The 21130-nt window shown below is 44.0% G+C and overlaps 1 protein-coding gene across 1 annotated transcript in view; it reads right to left on the bottom strand.

The window, feature by feature from the left end:
• Window positions 1-21130, bottom strand: part of OBI1 (ORC ubiquitin ligase 1) — a 165335-nt gene that overhangs the window by 72488 nt on the left and 71717 nt on the right. The window contains exon 4 of the mRNA XM_069205215.1: window positions 5607-5873. Coding sequence (XP_069061316.1) covers window positions 5607-5873 — 267 coding nt within the window. The remainder of the gene's footprint in view (window positions 1-5606; window positions 5874-21130) is intronic.

The following is a 21130-nucleotide window of genomic DNA, read 5'->3' as shown; positions in this document are numbered from 1 at the left end:
CTTCAATCTCAGTGTCAACATAGAGTTAGTCGACGCCGACGACACTGGCTTCAGGACTGATAGATGTGGACCAGGAGAAGGAGACACACTACGACCCAATCCCGACCCATCCGGCGCTGGAGCTGATCCCATCGGCGGCGTGGACACATGAGGTTCCGTCATCAGCGTCGACTGTGTATGAGGCAACGTCATCGGCGCCGCAAGCCTATAAGGTGATGTTATTGGCGCTGAACCGGCACCCTAAGCCAGATAAAAAGGCATAAACGCCACCAACTTATATGGAGCCGGACAGCCCAATGAGAATGCCAGGGGACCTGTGGGACCAGCTGGGGCCATAGCATTAAACATGTTGAACATGGCTTTCACAAATGCCACCGAATCCACTCCCAGAGCAGGGAAGGCAGGATACCTCTGATCTGCCTGCTGCACTTGCGCCGGCTGGGCATCAGAATCCTGCACCCCGGGCGAAAAGCGAGACTCTCTTGGGGTGCAACCACCCCGAAGACCGATGGCGCCGGAGAAGTCTGAGGGCTTTGAGGCTGTGGAGTCACTGTAGGACTAAACTCCCACAACGCCATCTAGATGGAGACCTGGATAGTGAACATCCTCTAGCCAAACAGCGCCAAGAGTCGTGTCGGCGCAGCTTCTTATGCTTCTTCGAAGAATTATGTGAAGATCTCCGATGAGTTCTGTGCCCTTTCTTCGCCTTAGCCAAAAAGAGTTTGGTTTCTCTTTCCTTCAGCGCCTTCGGATTCATCCTTTGGCAGGACACACACTCCTCCAAGTCATGCTCCCAACTTAGGCACCATAAGCAGTCATGGTGAGGGTCCTTTACTGACATACGACCCCCGCACTACCAACAAGGTTTAAACCCTGACTTTCTAGGAGACATTGTAACCAGAGACAAAAAGGACACCTTCAAAACAGTAGCTCCCCGAGAACTAGGAGAAAACCGTTCGCGTTGAAGGCACGGAAAAAAGGGAACAGACGTCAGCACGCCGGCGAGGACCTCTTATTGCCACGGTGACGTCAGACAGAGTCACGTGCGGAGCTGTGCAATTGTGATGTCCTCAACGACGTCGAGAGCTGGGAAGAAAATTTTCCATCGAATGCTGCAGCATTGGGACAATTCATAAGGAGAGGAATCCACAGGTAGTTGTATCCAACAGAATGTCCACTTTCACCACTCCTGTTGTCTAGTAACACCCACACTTAAATTTAGAAGATCCACTACAGCCACTAAAAGAATTCCTTTCAAATCAGAACCACAAAAAGTGGCAGCAAACATCGACGAGGTACCGAACTTTACAGAAAAGCACACCAAAAAAAAACCTGATGGACGGGATGCTTGAAATAAACTCAGCCAGTGGTGATCACTCAGGCTGCATCCCAGTCCATCATTATTTTGCACATCATACCACCTCAGTTTGGACGTAGGTCCTCTGCACACGGTCACTGGAATCAAGCTATGCTTGGCTGGGCCCTAACTAGGTAAAAACAGGTCCCGGGTTGCTTGTATTCCGGTTCAGGGAGGATCCGACCTGGCAATTCAGACTGGACTGTTCCCATTGGAGCAGAGTCAAGACTGATTTGAATATGGCTAGGTCCAAAGTGAAGTTGCATGAAGTGCAAAATACTGACAGTCCTGTACGGGCATTGTTCAGCATTCCATCCATCATCTGTTCTTTTGTCACCCTAAGTAGGAAGGCTATAGCCAGATGTGGGTCCCATGCTCACTGCGCCACTTGATTCAAGCTAACCTGGCTGAAGAAGGGTGATACCCTGAAACTCCCTCTCAGGATTCTTGTTTCTGGTTCAGGGAGGACCTGGCTTGGCAGTTCAGGCTGGACTGTTCCTATGGGGAACACGGTCAAGACTGATTTGCATATGGCTCGGTCCAAATTAGGGTGGCTTGGTGGGCAAAAAAACCGATTGATTAAACACAGACCTTCGTGTCGGGGGGCCCGTCCATCATCTGTTCTTTTTGCTTTTGTTGCCTTAAGTGGGAAGGGTATGCCCAGACGTGGGTTCCATGCTCACTGCACCACTGGATGCAAGCTAGCATGGCTGATGAAGGGTGATACCCTAAAACTGGTCTCAGGATGCTCGTTTGGGTTCCAGGAAGGACCTTGCTGGCAATTTGGGCTGGACTATTCCCATAGGGAACAGAGTCTAGACTGATTTGAATATGACTGGGTCCAGACTGGGATGGTGTGGTGGGCAAAAAAACAATGGATTAAACCTGTGACTGGATGTGAATGTTTGCATTGTTCAGCATTCCATCCATCATCTGTTCTTTTTGCTTTTGTCAGCCTAGAAATATGACACGCATCCTGCATAGCGAATTCACAAAGAAATAGTAGGGGCCTATCTGCACATGCATATATGTCCTCACTGGTAATATAATGCAACCTGCCTCAGGGCTGAAAGGCCTGCTATAGGGGTGACTTGCAAATATTACAACCAGTTTTTACGGGGCATGGTACATAAGTGTGGGGCATGGCACATAAGTGTGTGCCATGTTGTGATATCACTTTTTGGGAGCACCTTGTCACATAGCCTGCAATGGCAGCCTAGATAAGGTTAGTGCTGGGCCCCCTTAGAGTGGCCTAAGTTGACCTTCAGCTCGTAGGGGCCTTCTTCAGTACGCATGTCCTAGGTACCGGTGATACAATTTACTAGGGACTTAGAGGTGCTCTAGGGCCTGGTCACTTGGGGATTAAGTGACCAGGTGTCTTGTTTTGGGAAAGTAACACTGGCACAGAGGTCCTGGTTAGCAGGAACCCAGTACACGTCAGTCAAAGCTGCATCAAAAACCAGGCAAAAAGTGGGGGGGTGGAGGGGTACTGTAACCAGAACCCAGTTTCCTACACTCACGTGGCATTATTCAACACACACACAATCTATGCTCTCTACACTAGAGACAAAAAGATTATTGTCAAAAATAACTAATTCAGAGTCTGTCTCTTTTTGGTTGAGCGAACATATAAAGATCAATGGTACTTACATTTTTTGGGAAAGTTGGGCAATAAAGAGGATTAACCGGTTTAAGGATCTGTGTACCCAAACTATTTCTATCGCTTTCACTGAACTACAATTCAAACACAAACTTACAAACTTAGACTTTTACAACTTCCTCAAGTTAAAAGCAGTAATACAGAAACTAGGTAACAGCCATACTCTAGACCTCTCATCCTTATTAGAATTTTTTTTATAAAGTTAGGGCATATAGCCTGTTGGACCTGGCCTTTTTTTGCAGGGATATCCCAAAACTTTTTGCCTTCTTCCTCCTATTTTTTGCAGACCTATTTTTGTTGGTTTTAGACTCTGGGCACTTTACCACTGCTAGCCAGTGCTAAAATGCATATGCTGTCTGTCTGAACTGTATTGGTGATGGGTTTATCCAGGTTTGCCATATTTGATTTACTAGTAAGTCCCTAGTATAGTGCACCAGGCGTGTCCAGGGTCTGTAAATCAATGCTACTAGTGGGCATGCAACACTGATTGTCTGTGTGTGCAGTTTTAGACTGCCATGTCGACCTGGCAAGGGCACCCACTTGCCAGGCCTAGACCTTCCTTTTATTACATTAAGTCACCCCTAAAGTAGGCCCAAAGCAGCCCCATGGACAGGGTGCAGTGTATTTAAAAGGTAGGTCATGTACTGGTGTGTTTTACATGTCCCCATAGTGATACTGCTAAATAAGTTTTTCACTATTGCAAGGACTACCTCTCCCAATGGGTAAAATGCGGATTGCCTTGAAATATCTTTTGAGTGCAATGCCCCACTGGAAGCAGATAGATATATGGAGTTTGGGTTTCTGAACTCACAATTTAAAAATACAAGTTTTGGTGAAGTTGGTTGGTTTTTTAATTGCAAGTTGAAAATGTCACTTTTAGAAAGTGGGCGTTTTCTTGCTTAACCGTTCTATGCCTCTGCCTGTCTGTGGAATACACGTCTAATGCCCATACCAACTCTGACCCTCAAAGACCTCCAATTAAATGATCTCATGCTGGCCGTAGGAACAAAGCTGATCATTTCACAATGAAAACGCTTCCAGAATATTTAATTCCATACATCTACCATGGCCTGGTCCTACTTAGTTAGAAGAGCCTGACATCATCTAATTCCAGAAAATTCACATTCACTATCTTCCACCAGGAAACTCTGGAGCTCTCTTAAAGTACATTTACAACAGAACAAACCTATTTAATCAACCCAAAGACAGTTCTGCTTACTTTCTTGGAGTAGGAAGTGCTGCACTATACCTTGGCAACCAAAATTCCTGGACTAGCAACAATTTTTTCTTTCAGGCTCTCTATACTCATCTCTCGCCGCCTCGTGTGCTGCTTTGTCTTTCATTGTTTATTAGTAAAAACGTCTCTTTATTTACAGATTAAGGGCCTCAATTTATGCTATCATAACATTATTAACACAACAAAGCATAGACACTATCGGTATGTGAGTATACTGAGTTATAAACAATGAGATGCTACGTAAATAATACTCTTATCTTTATTCCTTTACTACGATGAGTAATATGTGCTGTCCTCTGTTACTTTGTATTGCATTAACTAAATCTATGCTGAAACGTAATTTTGTACCACATATATGTACTTAATTTCAATAAAAGTGAACTGAAAAAACAGAATCCCATAAATGCACAATCTATAATATCAGGAATTAAAACTTGAATAGTTGGCCAAAAAAAGAGAATCGAAATCGGAAGACAAAAACTTTTAAACACCACAGTACAATTTCTAAAGTAACACTTGCATACACTGAGTATATTATAAAACATCATGCTTCTAAGAGGAAATCTATCAAACGTATCCGTTGTCAGACACTTTCACAAAACTAACAATACATTCCCAACGAAACAACTTTAAAATTTCCATTTCAACTAAGTGGACTCCACATACTTCTTCACACAGCCATACAATCTCTTACACAATCGCTCATTTCCCCACTGACATTTGCTTTACACGTCTCCCAAGTGATCGGGAGGATTTGAGTCGAGGTTCAGTTAGTACAGTGGAGCTGGACAACGAAGGTTCAGCTCGGACCTCAACTTGTGTACTGCATTCCCTTTGAGGTCTTGTGCTGCAGCCAACATTAGCACCAACATCAACCTTAACTTCCCTTTAGCTTGGTTTTAATCAGTGAGACACGTACAAACACGTTTTAACATATACACAAACATGCGTACATACACATCACAACCTGTATAGGAAAACAGCTTTTTAAAAATGACTTTGGAAGGAAAAAAGTATCAGGGGCAAGAACTTGAAACCACTATTTCTTAACCTCAAAAATTCACCAAACATGCTCCGTGTCACACAAATATAAAAGCCACCTGACCAGAAACAAAACAGAAATTAACTGCACATGCAGTGACATTAGAAATGTCAAGTTCGGACCCCACGGGAGTGATCGGACAAGCACCGAAAAAGAGTTGGACTACTGCAGAGTAGAAGTACCCCCGCTGACTGATGAATCACCAGCCTAGAACTGGTAAACATGTTGCATTACTGAATCATGCCCCCTCTCAAAATTATTCAAATTCACAATACAAAGAACCAAAATGAAGGTAAGCTTAACAAAATACCTCTTTTAACTTCTCCGTCTCTTCTCTGTTTCTCACAGCTATTTCGTTAAAAGCTTTCAGTTTATTTGACCAATCTTCCATCGTTTTTGTATCATGTTCAGCCTTTTCACCACCCTCTTTTTCGTTTTTGCTTTCATTGTCATCGATTCCCTTCCCATCAGCTTCAGTTAGCGACTGAGGATCAAGAGCGATTTTCAACTGTGATTCCAAACTCAAATTCTTTGCTCTTAGCTCTTCCACTTCTTTTTCTAGAGATTCTATTTCATCCTAGAACAGGAAAGTGACCAACAGATAGTTAAACATATGCTTGTCAACCCATTATTGCAGACATTAGAATGTAGAGTACAAACACACACATTTTGCAAACTTCTTATAGAGGATTACTTTACCTTCGTTTGTACTAATATTTAGGAATTACAAATGTAGGTAGCATTTACAATTTTGCATTAAAGCACACATTGCAAAGATAGAAGGGGAAGCTGCTCTTAAAAATAAGCTTCCTATGTGATGAGGAAACCTACTGCTAGTAATTCAAATCCCATTTGCCTTTCCTATCCTGTTTTGTTGATTGAACTATGGTTATAGTACTATTCTCAGGCCAAGCCCGCACAAGCACAGCGCACTATACAAAAGCAGAGCCCTTATTTACACAGCATTGAGACTGAGAAGAAGTAGGCCTTTTGCTATTACCAAAGTGCATGTAACATGATGGTAAAGTAGAACTGCTTCTGTAAATCAGTGCACTGCTATTATAATACACTGGAACAAACTTTTTTCCCTTCTAGCTGCCATGTTTCGGCAATTGTGTTGGCAATATGCAAGCAGCTCTACACTGAATGCCTACGGGTGAAGGGATCACATGCGGCCCCTGGATTAAATGACTGCATTCGAAACGTATATGGTATGAGCAGAGGCACTCTTCTAACCAGTCATCTTATTGGCTTTCCATACTTTCATAATTCTTTTGGCAGTGAGAACAACAGAGTGTTGTGGGAAGAATGTTTTGGTGTGGTCTGCAAATCTTTAGAATGAATACAAATCATTAGGCTTGCAGATTCTACTAGATATTTATTGAGGATTAGAGGGACACTGTTACAGAACCCAGAACTGCCAATCACAACGCAGGAGTATGTATGCACCCAGTCCAAGCAGGAACCACAATCCTTGTCAGGGTAAGTGAGATTCACACCATAAATTAACACATGCTCACCCTCTGGTAGCTTAGCACAGAGCAAGCAGTCTTAACTTAGAGACAATGTTTAAATTATTTGCGCAACACAAAAAACAAGCTTTATCTAATGAACATAAGACCCCAATGACAAAAATACAATAAGTAGAAATCGAGATACAGATTTTTAAACAATATCTGCAAATGAAGTGCTTATAGGCTTAAAGAGCTAACCGGAAGATACAAGGACCAATTTTGTCCCTATGAAAAAGGACCTTGTAGATGGAGGATGTGTCAACATGAAAGACCTGATGCGAGGAGCAGAGGAGGCAATGCTTTGGGTCTGATCTGCGCAGTCGGCAAAACCTTGGCGATGAAGATGATGCGTTGTTGTCGAGCCGCTCAGCCTGTGATGCATCACTGCTGAGGGCGATGCATCTATTCTGAGCCACATAGCCGACACTGCCAAGTCCTCAGCAGCGATACTTCACCGTTGAGGAGCGATGAGACTGTTTCGATCAGCGCAGTGACAGCGATATGTGAGTTTTTGTATAAACAGCTGTAGAACCTACTTACAAGGGTCCAGAATTGGATTGGCACCACTTGGTAAGACAAAACTGACAGTTGGCAGAGTCCAGAGGCTGCAGCAGGGTGTGTGAAGTCTTTGATGGCCCCAAGACTTCAGAACAGGAGGCAAGCCAGCAAGCCCTTGGAGTCATTTTGGTTCTAGGGTTGTAGAGGCAAAGAGCCAGTCCTTCTCACTCCCAGGTAAGGAGGGCAGCAAGGCAGGCATAGCAGTGCAGGAGTCCAGCAAAGTCCAGCAGTGTGACAGTCCTTTGGCAGCACAGCAGTCCTTCTTCCTGGCAGAATGTCCTCAGGTCCAGACATGTACTGATTTGGTGCAGTCTGAAGTCCAGTTCTTGCACCTAGTGATGCCTATGAAGTGGGGGACACTTAAAAGAGAGGCCTTTATATAGCACAGAGTCCCTGTCCGTCCTGCCCTGGCTCCTGACACATTATGGGGATTAAGCAGCTCATTGTGTGGGCTCAGTACACAGCCCATTCAGGTGTGTCAGCTCCTCCCTCCCATCTTGCCCAGGACTGGACCTCAAGATGTTGATGGTCCATCTGTCACACCTAAGCTCCCTTTATGTGTGGCTGTCTGGAGAGAATGCACAAGAGCCCAGCTGTCACACACCCAGAGCTGCATTCAGAGGCAGGCAGAGGCACAGAATGGTTAAAGTAAGAAAAAGCCAGCTTTCTAAAAGTGGCAATTTCAGAATCACAATTTAAAATCTGACTTCACCATCAGTTCTAACTTTAAATTGTGATTCCAGAGACACCATACTTGGGGGTCTCTTCTCTTCCTAATTGAAAATTACACTTATAAAAATGTAATAAGGTAATCCCAGGGTTATCCTATGGGTGAGATAGGCCTTGCAGTACTGAAAAACAAATTTAGGTGTTTTTCACCATCTAGACATGCAAAATTAAAAAGTACATGTCCAACTTTTCAAATACACTGCACCCTGCCCTTAGGGCTTTCTAGAGCCTACCTTAGGTATTAAAAGGGAAGCTCTGGGCCTGACAAACACGCTGGCAAGGTCAACAAGACAGTTTAATACTAAACCCACAGGCTCTGCAATAGCAAACCTGAGCCATGTTTCAAGGGTTAATGAAGTGGGTGGTTGTACTGCCATTTGTTAAATTTTGTTTTGACCAATGACTTTGTGTTTCACCACTGCGCATATTAGTTGCTTAATGTTCACCAGTAGCACATGGTATGTTTTGTTCAGTTTAGCCACCTATGGGCTTTGACATTGCATTAGTCATTACATTCTGTATTCTGCCTATTGGCTTTGACATGGCATTAGCCATTACTTTCTGTATTCAGTTGAGCCGCCTATGGGCTTTGACATTGCATTAGCCATTACATTCTGTATTCTGCCTATTGGCTTTGACATGCTGTATCCAGTCTAGCCGCCTATTGGCTTTGACATTGCATTCCTATTGGCTTTGACATGATGTATTCAATTTAGCTGCCTATTGACTTTGACATGCTATTAGATATTCTGCCTATGGGCTTTGACATGATATTATATATTGCATTTTGTATTCAGCTTAACTGCCTATTGGCTTTGACATGATATTATACATTACATTTTGTATTCAGCTCCGCTGCCTATTGGCTTTGACATGATATTATACATTGCATTTTATATTCAGCTCAGCTGCCTATTGGCTTTGACATGATATTATACATTGCATTTTGTATTCAGCTCAGCTGCCTATGGGCTTTGACATGATATTATACATTGCATTTTGTATTCAGCTCAGCTGCCTATTGGCTTTGACATGACACTAGACATTGCATTTGATATTTAGGTTAGCTGCCTATTGCCTTTAACATGACATTGCATTTGATATCTAGGTTAGCTACCTATTGCCTTTAACGTGGAGTTAGACATTGCAGTTGAGAATCCAAGCTGTATTTTTCCAAGCTGTGTTTTTGAACCAAGATGTTTTTCTCACAGTAGACTAGACCTGATAAGAGAGGGTACATGGTGTTGTTCTCTCTGCTTGAGCTTGGGAACAGGAGTAGTCTTGGAGACCTGGCCAGTCTCCAAAAGGCTTGCTCAGTTTCCCAGGTCTGAGAGGAGGGGGCACACCTTTGTAACGAATGTAACAGGCTGCAGAGGGTCAGATTCGAATCTGCCGGACCTCGTGCTGGAGCTTGGCGCCAGCTGCCAGCAATCCTGTGTGGGTAGATGAATCTCTTTCTCGCGGCTGACAGGGGTCATCAGCTTGCAGACCTTAGAAAGATTAAGCTGTAAATAGTTCCCACACGGTGAAGTATTTGTTTTGCTTTGCATTCAATATCTTATAAATATAACCTGCTGTGTATATTGCAAACTGATATATTTTGTTTGATTAACGCGGACTTGAAAGCTACTAATTCGTCATTCATAAATATTGTGGTTGGGGAAGAATTAACAACAATAAAAGTCTTCTTTGACCTCAGAAGTGCATTTCTGGTGTGTTATGTTAGTGCTTAGAAACTAGCTAAGAGAAAAGCACTACAATTGGTACCAGGAGTGGGGTCGGTCATTAAGAGGTGATTAAGAGGGTGTTGACGAGTTGGTAGATTTCTAAGTGCACACTTTAAAAGTGTAATTGTTTTTGTTGTTTGGAGAATTACAGAAATTGTTTTTTTTGGAGAATCACAGTAGCACGGCAGACCATGTCTGAGAATGCATGTGTTGGTAAACTGCCCGATGGTGCTAAGAAAAACTGTGAATTGTTTTCTGTTTGGAGAATTACAGAAGCACAGCAGACCATTTTTGAAAATGCATGTGTAGCTAAAATGCCTGATAGAGTTTTGAGAAATAATTTCTGTTGTACATATGTAGAAAAAGTGTCTTTTGGAAGTAATGATGACAGAAAGGTCTGGATACCTTTATCTGCTTACAGAGAAATGCAGGAGAAATGTAGGAAGTTGGAACATGAAAATAGGAATTTACGTGAGCAAATTAGCCCGACTGAAAGTTATAAAAGGGCTGTTTTAGAAGAATCTTTCTTGTCCCATTCCAGTAATGAGGGGGTTAAGACAGCTCCGAGCTGCACTGAGTTTTCGTGTGAGCCAGGGTTTTTGGCAGACAAAATGCATTCCTTAACTGATAACACGGACGAGAGAGACCAGAATGTGATTTACGAGTTACCGTTGCAAAATGCACAAGTAAAACGAAAGATTTTAGAGAAAGAGACACCGAGTTTCATTAGCTTGTTTGATTTTTGGAAAAAGAATAGCCCTCATTTGAGAGAAATCCTAACACTTTTGTATATGGTCACTGTGAAAAATAATATGCAGCTGCGCGCTTGTGATTTGGCAAATGAAATAATGCAGACTTTAGGTTTCTGCGCAGTGCAAGAAGGAAATACTTATGTACATGTAATTCAAGAACAAGGAAAGAAAATAGTGCCCCTAGCTAGAATCATACAATGGATCTGGTACTTGCAAGACAGGGCTAGAGTACCACAGGTAAAAGAGTTATCAATGAAGTTGAGTGCACCATTTGAATTCGTGTCTACTGAAGATAAAAAGCATGTTTGTTTTACTAATGATTCATTGACTGAAATGTTTTCTGGCACAGGAGAAGGAACAGCGTTGTATAATGTGTGTCAGATTTTAAAGCAAGAGCTACGTGAGATGTGTCATTTTTATGCTGATTTTTGGTTCTTTGATAATGTTTTAGCCACATGGCTTGTACCTAACTGGTTCAATTACCTTGCAGATGTTAATGAGAAAAATTCAGAGACAGAAGTGTTCACCCAGAATTCTGCCTTAGTGGGGATGGCTAAGTGGGTGCCCCAGAAATGTGAACAGCTGAGAGAAAAAGCCACTTACAGGTGGGCAGAGATGAGAGAGATGCACATTCCCCTAGATTTGATAAAAACTGTGCAGTACGCACAAAAGCAATCTGTCATGCAAGCAGTCACAGAGCAGTTGGGGAGAGGAAAGTTACCAGGACAGAAATGGCAAATTGATCAGGTTTTAGGGAGAGTGATTGCTGCAAATTACCAAGGAAAAATCGAAATTATGCTGATACCTAGAAAAGAATCTGATTTATTCATACAAATTGGAGACAGAATGGCCCAACTTGGCAAAAATGCAGTGAATGGAGGTTTGGTAAAGAATGAGTCTGCCCCAGCCCTTCTGACAGTGCAAGAAAAGGGAAGCTGTGGTGCAGCAGATAAAAACCCCAGTGCGGATGTGTGGGCTGAAGCCCCAAGTGACCCTCCAGAACCTGCAGAAATTATACCAAAGGGCCCCAAAAACGTCCTGCTGATTATAAAACAGGGAAAGAAAGAGGAAGGGTGCAGTTTAAATGAAAAATGTTATTTGCAAGAAAAGTCATACTTGTTTCTTTTGCAGATCCTACCACGTTTCGCCACTGTCCCTGAGTGTGCTGTGTGGTCCCCCTTCCGGTGTGTGCGTGTGGGGTCGGGGAAGGGACCGAATCCCCAACCTGAACCTGGCTGAGTAAAGTGCCAGCACCATGGATCCATTTTGCGCAAACTGCGCCTTCAGTTCAAGTTCAACTTGTTTGATTGCATTCTTCCACTGGAACTAAGCTGTGTTTTTTTTTTCCCCCCTCTCGTATGGAACTCTGACTTTTGCTTATCTTCCAGCAAACCTTTCAGGTGGACCGTGCCCCTTTACATGAGTAGAACTCATGCCACATCAAATTGCTAACACTGTTGAATTAGAGACTCATCCAGAGTACAAATTGCCCAGTCTTTTCTATGTAGATGTATCTGATGTGAAAGGTTATGAAATCAATGTGTTAATTCACTTCTCTGACTTGCTGATAATGTTTTTTTTTTGTGCTGATGTTTTTTGTTTTTGTTTGAAACAAGAGATATGTGAAACAAAAATTCATTGGTCAAAGGGCGGAATGTACTGCCATTTGTTAAATTTTGTTTTGACCAATGACTTTGTGTTTCACCACTGCGCATATTAGTTGCTTAATGTTCACCAGTAGCACATGGTATGTTTTGTTCAGTTTAGCCGCCTATGGGCTTTGACATTGCATTAGTCATTACATTCTGTATTCTGCCTATTGGCTTTGACATGGCATTAGCCATTACTTTCTGTATTCAGTTGAGCCGCCTATGGGCTTTGACATTGCATTAGCCATTACATTCTGTATTCTGCCTATTGGCTTTGACATGCTGTATCCAGTCTAGCCGCCTATTGGCTTTGACATTGCATTCCTATTGGCTTTGACATGATGTATTCAATTTAGCTGCCTATTGACTTTGACATGCTATTAGATATTCTGCCTATGGGCTTTGACATGATATTATATATTGCATTTTGTATTCAGCTTAACTGCCTATTGGCTTTGACATGATATTATACATTACATTTTGTATTCAGCTCCGCTGCCTATTGGCTTTGACATGATATTATACATTGCATTTTATATTCAGCTCAGCTGCCTATTGGCTTTGACATGATATTATACATTGCATTTTGTATTCAGCTCAGCTGCCTATGGGCTTTGACATGATATTATACATTGCATTTTGTATTCAGCTCAGCTGCCTATTGGCTTTGACATGACACTAGACATTGCATTTGATATTTAGGTTAGCTGCCTATTGCCTTTAACATGACATTGCATTTGATATCTAGGTTAGCTGCCTATTGCCTTTAACGTGGAGTTAGACATTGCAGTTGAGAATCCAAGCTGTATTTTTCCAAGCTGTGTTTTTGAACCAAGATGTTTTTCTCACAGTAGACTAGACCTGATAAGAGAGGGTACATGGTGTTGTTCTCTCTGCTTGAGCTTGGGAACAGGAGTAGTCTTGGAGACCTGGCCAGTCTCCAAAAGGCTTGCTCAGTTTCCCAGGTCTGAGAGGAGGGGGCACACCTTTGTAACGAATGTAACAGGCTGCAGAGGGTCAGATTCGAATCTGCCGGACCTCGTGCTGGAGCTTGGCGCCAGCTGCCAGCAATCCCGTGTGGGTAGATGAATCTCTTTCTCGCGGCTGACAGGGGTCATCAGCTTGCAGACCTTAGAAAGATGAAGCTGTAAATAGTTCCCACACGGTGAAGTATTTGTTTTGCTTTGCATTCAATATCTTATAAATATAACCTGCTGTGTATATTGCAAACTGATATATTTTGTTTGATTAACGCGGACTTGAAAGCTACTAATTCGTCATTCATAAATATTGTGGTTGGGGAAGAATTAACAACAATAAAAGTCTTCTTTGACCTCAGAAGTGCATTTCTGGTGTGTTATGTTAGTGCTTAGAAACTAGCTAAGAGAAAAGCACTACAGTGGTGCAATCAGTGCTGCAAGCCCACTAGTAGCATTTAATTTACGGACCCCGACCACAGGTAGTAAAATTTACTAGCGACTTGTAAGTAAATTAAATATGTCAACTGTGGAAACACCAGTGTTACCATGCTTTAAGCAGAGAGCACATGCACTTTAGCACTAGTTAGCTGCGGTAAAGTGCCCAGAGTCCTAAGGCCAACAAAAAACGAATTAAACAAAAAGGGGAGCAAGAAAGACCAAACGTTTGGGAATGACTCTGCAGAAAGGGCCAGGTCCACCAGTGGTTACAATCACAGGTGCCAACTGGAATGGTATAATTATAAAATAAAGATGGCTGAAGTGAAATGGGGTTTATTCCATATTCATAAGGCTATTTGTTCTAGAGTCTGAATGCTAATTTTAGATTAACCGTTTGCGGATGAAAGGACATAGAAAAATGCACTTCATCTGTGATGGGAGCATCACACAAGCAATATAGTCTATAAATGCAAATGATGAACAATGCAGCCATTGCCTTCTATAGGAAGCTTAGTAGGAGTAACAAAAGTAGTCATTTCGTTTAATCTATCAAGTGTGATGCACATTACAGTATTCCTTTGAGGGTTTTGCAGGGCTGAAGCAAGCCACTAAGTTTAATGTGTTGGTTTATTAGTTGGGAACTAACTGTGCATTTGTTTCCGTGTGCTTGTACATCTTTCTTTATGGAAGGCCAAAAAACTGTTGCAATAGATCAAATGTTTTATATATTGACAGTCACAGCACCACAGGGCCAGTATTTATTGCAGAAGTATGGAAGAGACAGACAGCTGTTTGTAATGGTGACGAAGAAAAAGTTACTTACCTACAGAAATGATCTTTCTGATGGTCACTCTACCTGCAGATTCCTCACCTGTAGAACACTCCATAGCGTCAAACTGGATCCAGAGACTTCAAAGAAACAAAGCTGCCAGTAGGAGGTGCTGGACTCAATCAGAGCCAGAAGTAACGTTAGGCCACAAAGCATTCGCCCCAGTGTACTGTCAGTTTCCCTCTGCTTTTTCCAAGCCTTTGAGGAGAGAGGGCAGATTGGCATCTATGAATGATCGCAGTATAAAAATAATGTACGCTGGGATCTTATTTACTTTCCCCATAAGTTATCCATCAAATAGGGAGGAGGGCGGTTACGTGAGGAATCTGCAGGAAGAGAGTATTCACCAGAAAGATTATGACTTCAGGTAAGTAACTATTTCTTCCGATGGATACTTCTACCAGAAGATTCCTCACCTGTAGAACAGATTTCATAGCAATACCTTGCCCAGGAGGCGGGTTGATGGATGATTAGACCAGGACGCCTTGCAGAACAGACTTGGCAATGTGTCTATCCCTGCGCACCTCTGCATCAAGGCAGTAATGTTTCGCAAAGGTGTGCGAAGGAGCCCACGTCACCCCCTTATATATTTCTGCAATTGAGACACCTCGAGCAAGTGCAGAAGTGGTTGAGTTAGCCCTGGGGGAATGGGCTCCGAGCCCTTCAAGCGGCTCCTACTTGGCTAAGGCATAGCAGCTCTTGATGCAAAAGAGGTAAATCCATCAAATAGCATTCTCTTCTGCACCACCTTAACTTTTTTGGGAGCTACAGTAGCTGACAAAAAGCTGGTCATTCAACAAGAATTTCTTGGTGCAATCCAGGTAGTAATTAACCGCTTGTTGAGGTTCTAACTCACACACCCGTTCCTCCTCTTTCATGGGATGAGGGCGGGGTTAGGGCTTTGAAGAGTGATGGATTGGGAAAAATGGAAAAGAGTGGCCATCTTAGGCAGGAAAGCAGCCCAGGTTCACAGCAATAACAACGTCCCTGGAAAGAAGGAAAAGAAATGAGAATGACAGCCAAGGACTTGCAACTCAATAACCATTCAAGCAGCCGTAACTGCAACCAAAAACAGAGTTTTGAAGGTCAACATACGAAAGATCAAACTGTGAAGGGGTTCAAACTGTGCACCCATCAAAAAGGTAAGAAAAAGATTTAAGTTCCACCGAGGAACCACAAAGGGAGTGGGTGAGAAAAGAGCGCAGTTGCCCCTGCTCAATCTTCAAGCATGAAGGTGGAGGACTTGGAGACTGGGGTGCAGAACCAGTGCATTCCTCCCCGCACTGGAGACAAGGTCTTGCCTGAATGGAATGCACAGTTGGAGACAAGTGGAGAATTGCAGAAGGTCCACCTACCACACCTTCCTCAGCCAATCCAGGGTGTTAAGAATGACTTGGGCACTGTCTTGGTGAATCTTCCTGATAACTCGAGGAATCAAGGGTAGGAGGGTGGGGGCAGACGAGTAATGTAGCTGAAAGATCCACCTCAACTGAAATGCACCCCCCCCCCCCACCCCCCCAAGCCTCCGCTCAACAGACACCGGTGGGTGCAGAACTGCTAGCACTGAGCATTATCCAAGTAGGTAATTAAGTCCACTTAATTACCAATTGAGGAGTGTCCCAGTGTGCGGCAATGTCTCAGACTACCTCTGGGAGAAGTCGACAATTAGGATAGGCAAGATATTGCTGGTTCAGGCTGTCGGCTTTGATATTCCGATACTCCCACAAGGTGACCAGACCACAATGGAAGGGAGGACGGTCTTGAGAACCAGAGGAATCGGCCACAGTTTCAGCGCTGCTGTGAAGTACCCGACTGGTCCAGAGACTCGAGGCCCCTAAGCACTAGCTGGGCTCCTCAACCTAGGATGGAGGCATTCATCACTAACGTAGTCACAGTCGGTGGGGGAGTGAAGGTTATCCCACAACTCAGGTTCACTTAATTCCCCCACAAAGCCACTTCCGTCGCAATGTTTGGGGAGATCACAATGAAGCCTGACAGGTCTCCCCCGTAATGAAACCACTGTCTACGGAGGCAACACTGCAGGGCCCTCATGTGCCAATGTGCATGTGTGACTAGGAGGCTGTAAGAAGTCAGCAGATCTAGGAATCTCCTGACTCCGACACTCGTACCTTGTTGAAAAGACAGAACCATCTCCTGAATATCCTGTATTCTTTGTGGCTGAGGAGAAATGCGGAGAATGGTGTCCAGTAATGACCCTATGAACAGGAGTTGTTGGGAGGGCCACTGGTGAGATTACGACTCATTAACTGAAAAGCCCAAGTCAAACAGCAGATGCCATCAACTAAGTGGCGCTGCTTCATGGCCAGCAAGCTGGCTTTGAGAAGCCAGTCATCTAAGTATATGAAAACAGGGATACCAGCCAGTCTAAGATGGGTCACAACCACCAACATCACCTTTATGAAGGCTCAAGGTGCTGGTGTCAAACCAAAAGACAGTACTGCAAATTGTTGGTGCATAGAACCCACCACAAATCGCAAGTACTGATGCGACTGCAGGATTGGGATGTGGAAGTATGCATCCTGCAGGCTGAGCAGCAACATCCAGTTTCCAAGACCCAACACTAGCAGGTAGAGTCAGCATCTTGAACTTTTCCATTTTGAGGAAGAAGTTCAGGCTCCTGAGATTCAGAATAGGACTCCTACTGAAGAATGGCCAAATGTTTCAGAGGAGGAAAAGACGGGGGGCAGAGGCAGGATGGAAGGGCAGAATATGATTTTAAGGGCCAACTGGTCCGAAGTAATGGACTTTCATGCAGGGAGAAGGAGGGAAACCTGTCCCTTCCACCACCCATAGCCGCCACTGGGGGGAGTTGAGGAAGGGAACTAGGCCTGCTTCCCTGGTGGTAAGGGAAGGAGGGACAGGAGGAAGGTTGCAAGTGGACTGGCACCTCATTCCTTGCTCGTGTCCTCTGTACTGTTGGATAAGCAGGTTAGACTACTACAGGATTGCTAGTTTGTGCCGTGTGGAATGAAAGGTGGATCCTCCACCAAAGCGGAGTAAGCAACAAAAAAGGTTGAAAGTTCTTGCTCGCACACAGAAGCTAAGGCCTAAGGATCAGGCATACCTTGCAAGCCTTGAAGTGCTCCAGCACTGAATCAGCCTGGTCACCAAACAGGCAGGCTCCATCAAAAGGGAGTATCATTAGATTTGTCTTAACAGAGGAAAAGTTGTCCTGAGCCAAGGAATGCGTTACACTGTAACTGAGGTACCCTTGCCTTATGTGACAGCCTGCCGGGTCCAAAAACAGACTTTGTGTGTCGAGATGCATTCTGGCCATCGGCTATCAGCTTTTGGAAGTGATCCTTCGTGTCGGCTGGGACATGTGCTGGAATCATCTGGACTATGTAATGGTTGTAACATGTGAGAAGACAGCTGGTGTTAAGAGACTTGGTGCCAATACTCCCAGAAGAAAAAGCTTCCATGCCCCAGGAATTTTGACTTGCAGTCAGTGGGGGTTGAAGGAAAAGCACCATGAGACAGGGCCCCTGAACAAAAAGCTTGGGTGACTAAGCTCTCTGTTGATGGGTGCATGGAGAGTCAAGTTGGGTCTTCAGGAGTAGGGCGATAATGGTGGGCCATGAGCCAGTTGACCATTGGTATAGAGGAGGGCTTCGCCCAAGCCACTATGATGGGTTCAAGCAATGCCTCATTGAAGGGGACAAGGAGATAGGAAAAGGCTGAAAAAATGCAAGAGAACTTCGGGGGGGGTGGGGGGGAAGAGGAGTTTAACCTTTGCGTCAGTGGTAGGTAGTTGTAATTCCAAAACCTCTGCCACTTACAGCATAATTTTGTGTAGTGAGATAACTTCTGGCATTGATGGACCTGTAGGAAATTCCATGGTCAGCTCAGGGGAGGTATCCCAAGATACTGGCTGATGAGAGGCCTTGACATTCAAGAAGGCCCTGGTCCTGACCAGCACAAGGATAATTCATCATTTATAGGATCAAAATCTGTCCCAAAAATTTGGCGGAAGTGTGATTTGTAAGCCTCCTCTTAAAACAATCACTGGGCCTCTCTGTGACAGTCAACCTGGGGTTCAACATTGGGCTAAGGTGCTGACGGAGTTGCGTCTGATGCAGACCAAGATGGTGGTGGCACGGGTGGTAGAGGCAGAGCTGTCTATGGCATCAGTTTTGGTGTTGACAATCAGAGACGCAGGTCAAAATGGTGGGAAAGATCCAAAGGTGTGGTACCAAACTGTCAGTCAGAAGGGCAGGAACAGAGGCATGCTTGTTGAAGCTGCTGGGTATGAAGATGCGCCGGATGGTGTCAAAACGTTTGCAGAGAAGATGGAAAATTACAGAGTTCAAGGACAAAGCTGGATCAGATCCTGGAGTGAGGAACTCCTTGAAAGACAGCGATGGAGGCTTGTGGGGGCATGGCAGTGCCACCGAACGATCCTGGAATGGAGATGGAGGCCTGTCAGGAGCAGAGTCCATGGACGGAGCGGGGCTGATCGGAGGAATCTCTGCATTAGGTCTTCAAGCTCCAGTTGAGAAGGCAAAGAGCTTCGTCCCCTTCTTACCCGATGAAGATGGAGATTGGGAACGAGGTTGGGAACACTTCCAACAGTGATGTTTATCCTTCTCCCTGGCCATTAAGAGCTTGGCCTCATTGCGTGATGGCCTTTGGGTGCATGGAAAGGCATGGGGAGCAGGACCTGGAGTTATGGTCAAACCTTAGACACTATAAGCAGACTGCATGGCGGTCTATAATGGACATCTGTCCCTCACACTCCATACATGGTTTAAAACCATAACTTTTAGGGGAGACATGTCAGTGATTTCTGAAGGGAAAAAAAAAAAGAAAAAAAAATTTGGTGTGAGGAAAAAAATCCCTCAGAGAATCGAACCTCTTGATCTGTGTCGAAGGCATGTTAAAAAAAAAAAAAAAAAAGGGAGAACTTATGTTGATACACCGGGTTGGGGGGCACTTTATGGCCTCAGTGGGCATTGCTTAGCATCACTTGTCGTGCCAACTGACTCAAGCACTCCATACCGGCAATGTTGTGGATTTGAAGTTTCCAGATCCAGTCTGAAGCCTGGGGTTGTTCTGCAGGTGAGGAATCTGCAGGTAGAAGTACCTATCCGAAGTCCATTTGAGCCAGTCCTCTTATTGGATAACTCCGCTAGAAGACACAAGTGGCCAAATAAAGGTATTGCTATATGCATCCAATTCTCTTGAGATGAGAACTGTAATGCTAATACGCTTAGTATATGGACAGAAAAGCAAGGGTTTAAGTATTTAAACTATAGATTGAAGATGTGATAAAGAGTCCGAATCCGGAGTGATTGAAACCTGATCTGTAAGTGATAAACTAAAAACAGGCAGAAAAACAAAACTCCAACATATGTTTCTCCGACTGAGACAACTTGTTGAATTTAAAAATTATGGATTCCTAAGGCTGTGATGACTTCAGTATGTTGCATTTGAACCCTTGAGATAGGCTCTCCAGTGAGCAAATCATTCCTAGATTACAGCAGCTCTTTCTTCTAAAAGGTGTACTGCAGTTTTCCTGGATAGGATCACAAAAGTTTGAGGGCACAGAATCCATCCAGTCCAAAGCAGTATTAGAAAAATTAGTTTCAAGAACATTGACATTCTCATTATTGCTCTGTATAAGGACAGAAGTGCCTCCTTAGCTGTTAAAATGGCGAATTAATGGAGTCCCAGAGGTGGCAATCCCAGACTATTAAAGAATAAAATTCTGATAAGTTTAAGAAAGACCCTTAAACCGCTGGACCGGTTTAACTTTAGCTTGTGGGAACCATTTCAGCATGGCTTATATCATTTTAGGATTAATGGTTTTCCTCTTAGAATTTTAGAATTTCCCATATTGAAAGAATGCCACACAATCTGTATGAAATGTACATGTAATTCTGTTGTGACGGAAATGTCCAAGCATGGTATACAGGCTTCTAGGTATCTAGTGCTGGCACAGAAGACTATGCCTGTCCCGGATTATGTGAAGTCCTGGACATGGAGGGTGCACCAAGTGTGCCCTCACTGCAGCCAGTGCACTACCGTCCCTGTCCTGTGTACAGTGCATTAGGTACTGGTGGTAGCATACCATGTTTGTCCTTTTTTCTCCAAAGAGATCAGTAGTGTGATCAGATCTTTTTTTCTGTGACAATGGGAGTGAAGCCTGTTACCAACGTGGGTATATTCCCTTTATTAGGTTTATCCCCAGAACCTTGCAATGGCATCCTGTGTTTATACTAAAGGTGTGCACATCTGCAGAACATGTAGCACAAGCATGGCCATAAACTGTGTTTGAGTGAGCCTGAGTAATGAAGGCCAGGGGGATCCATTTTGGATGTTTGGATGTCCCTGGCGTGGCAAAGCACAAGATAGAGGGCAAAGAATGTGCCCATGGACAGTGGAAGTGTGTTGCCTGCATTCCTGTGGCTGGAGGGAGGCGATACAGACCCCGAAGAGAGGAGAACGGAGGCAAGGCTACTTTTAAAAATTCCACAAAGACTTTTGTTAGCAAGGAACTATTGACAAGTCTTCTTGAGCTCTGCCATTTGGTTTGGCAAGGGGAAGGGGTGGGACAGCAGTCTCTCTTGTGACAGGTTTGTAGGTGAGGCCTGCCCTTTTGTTTGTCCTTGATTACTCCTTCGATTGAACAATTGGA

This window comes from Pleurodeles waltl, chromosome 8 (genome assembly GCF_031143425.1).
Source record: "Pleurodeles waltl isolate 20211129_DDA chromosome 8, aPleWal1.hap1.20221129, whole genome shotgun sequence".
In the NCBI taxonomy this organism is placed as follows: Eukaryota; Metazoa; Chordata; class Amphibia; order Caudata; family Salamandridae; genus Pleurodeles; species Pleurodeles waltl.
This window is presented reverse-complemented; position numbering and strand designations above follow the sequence as displayed.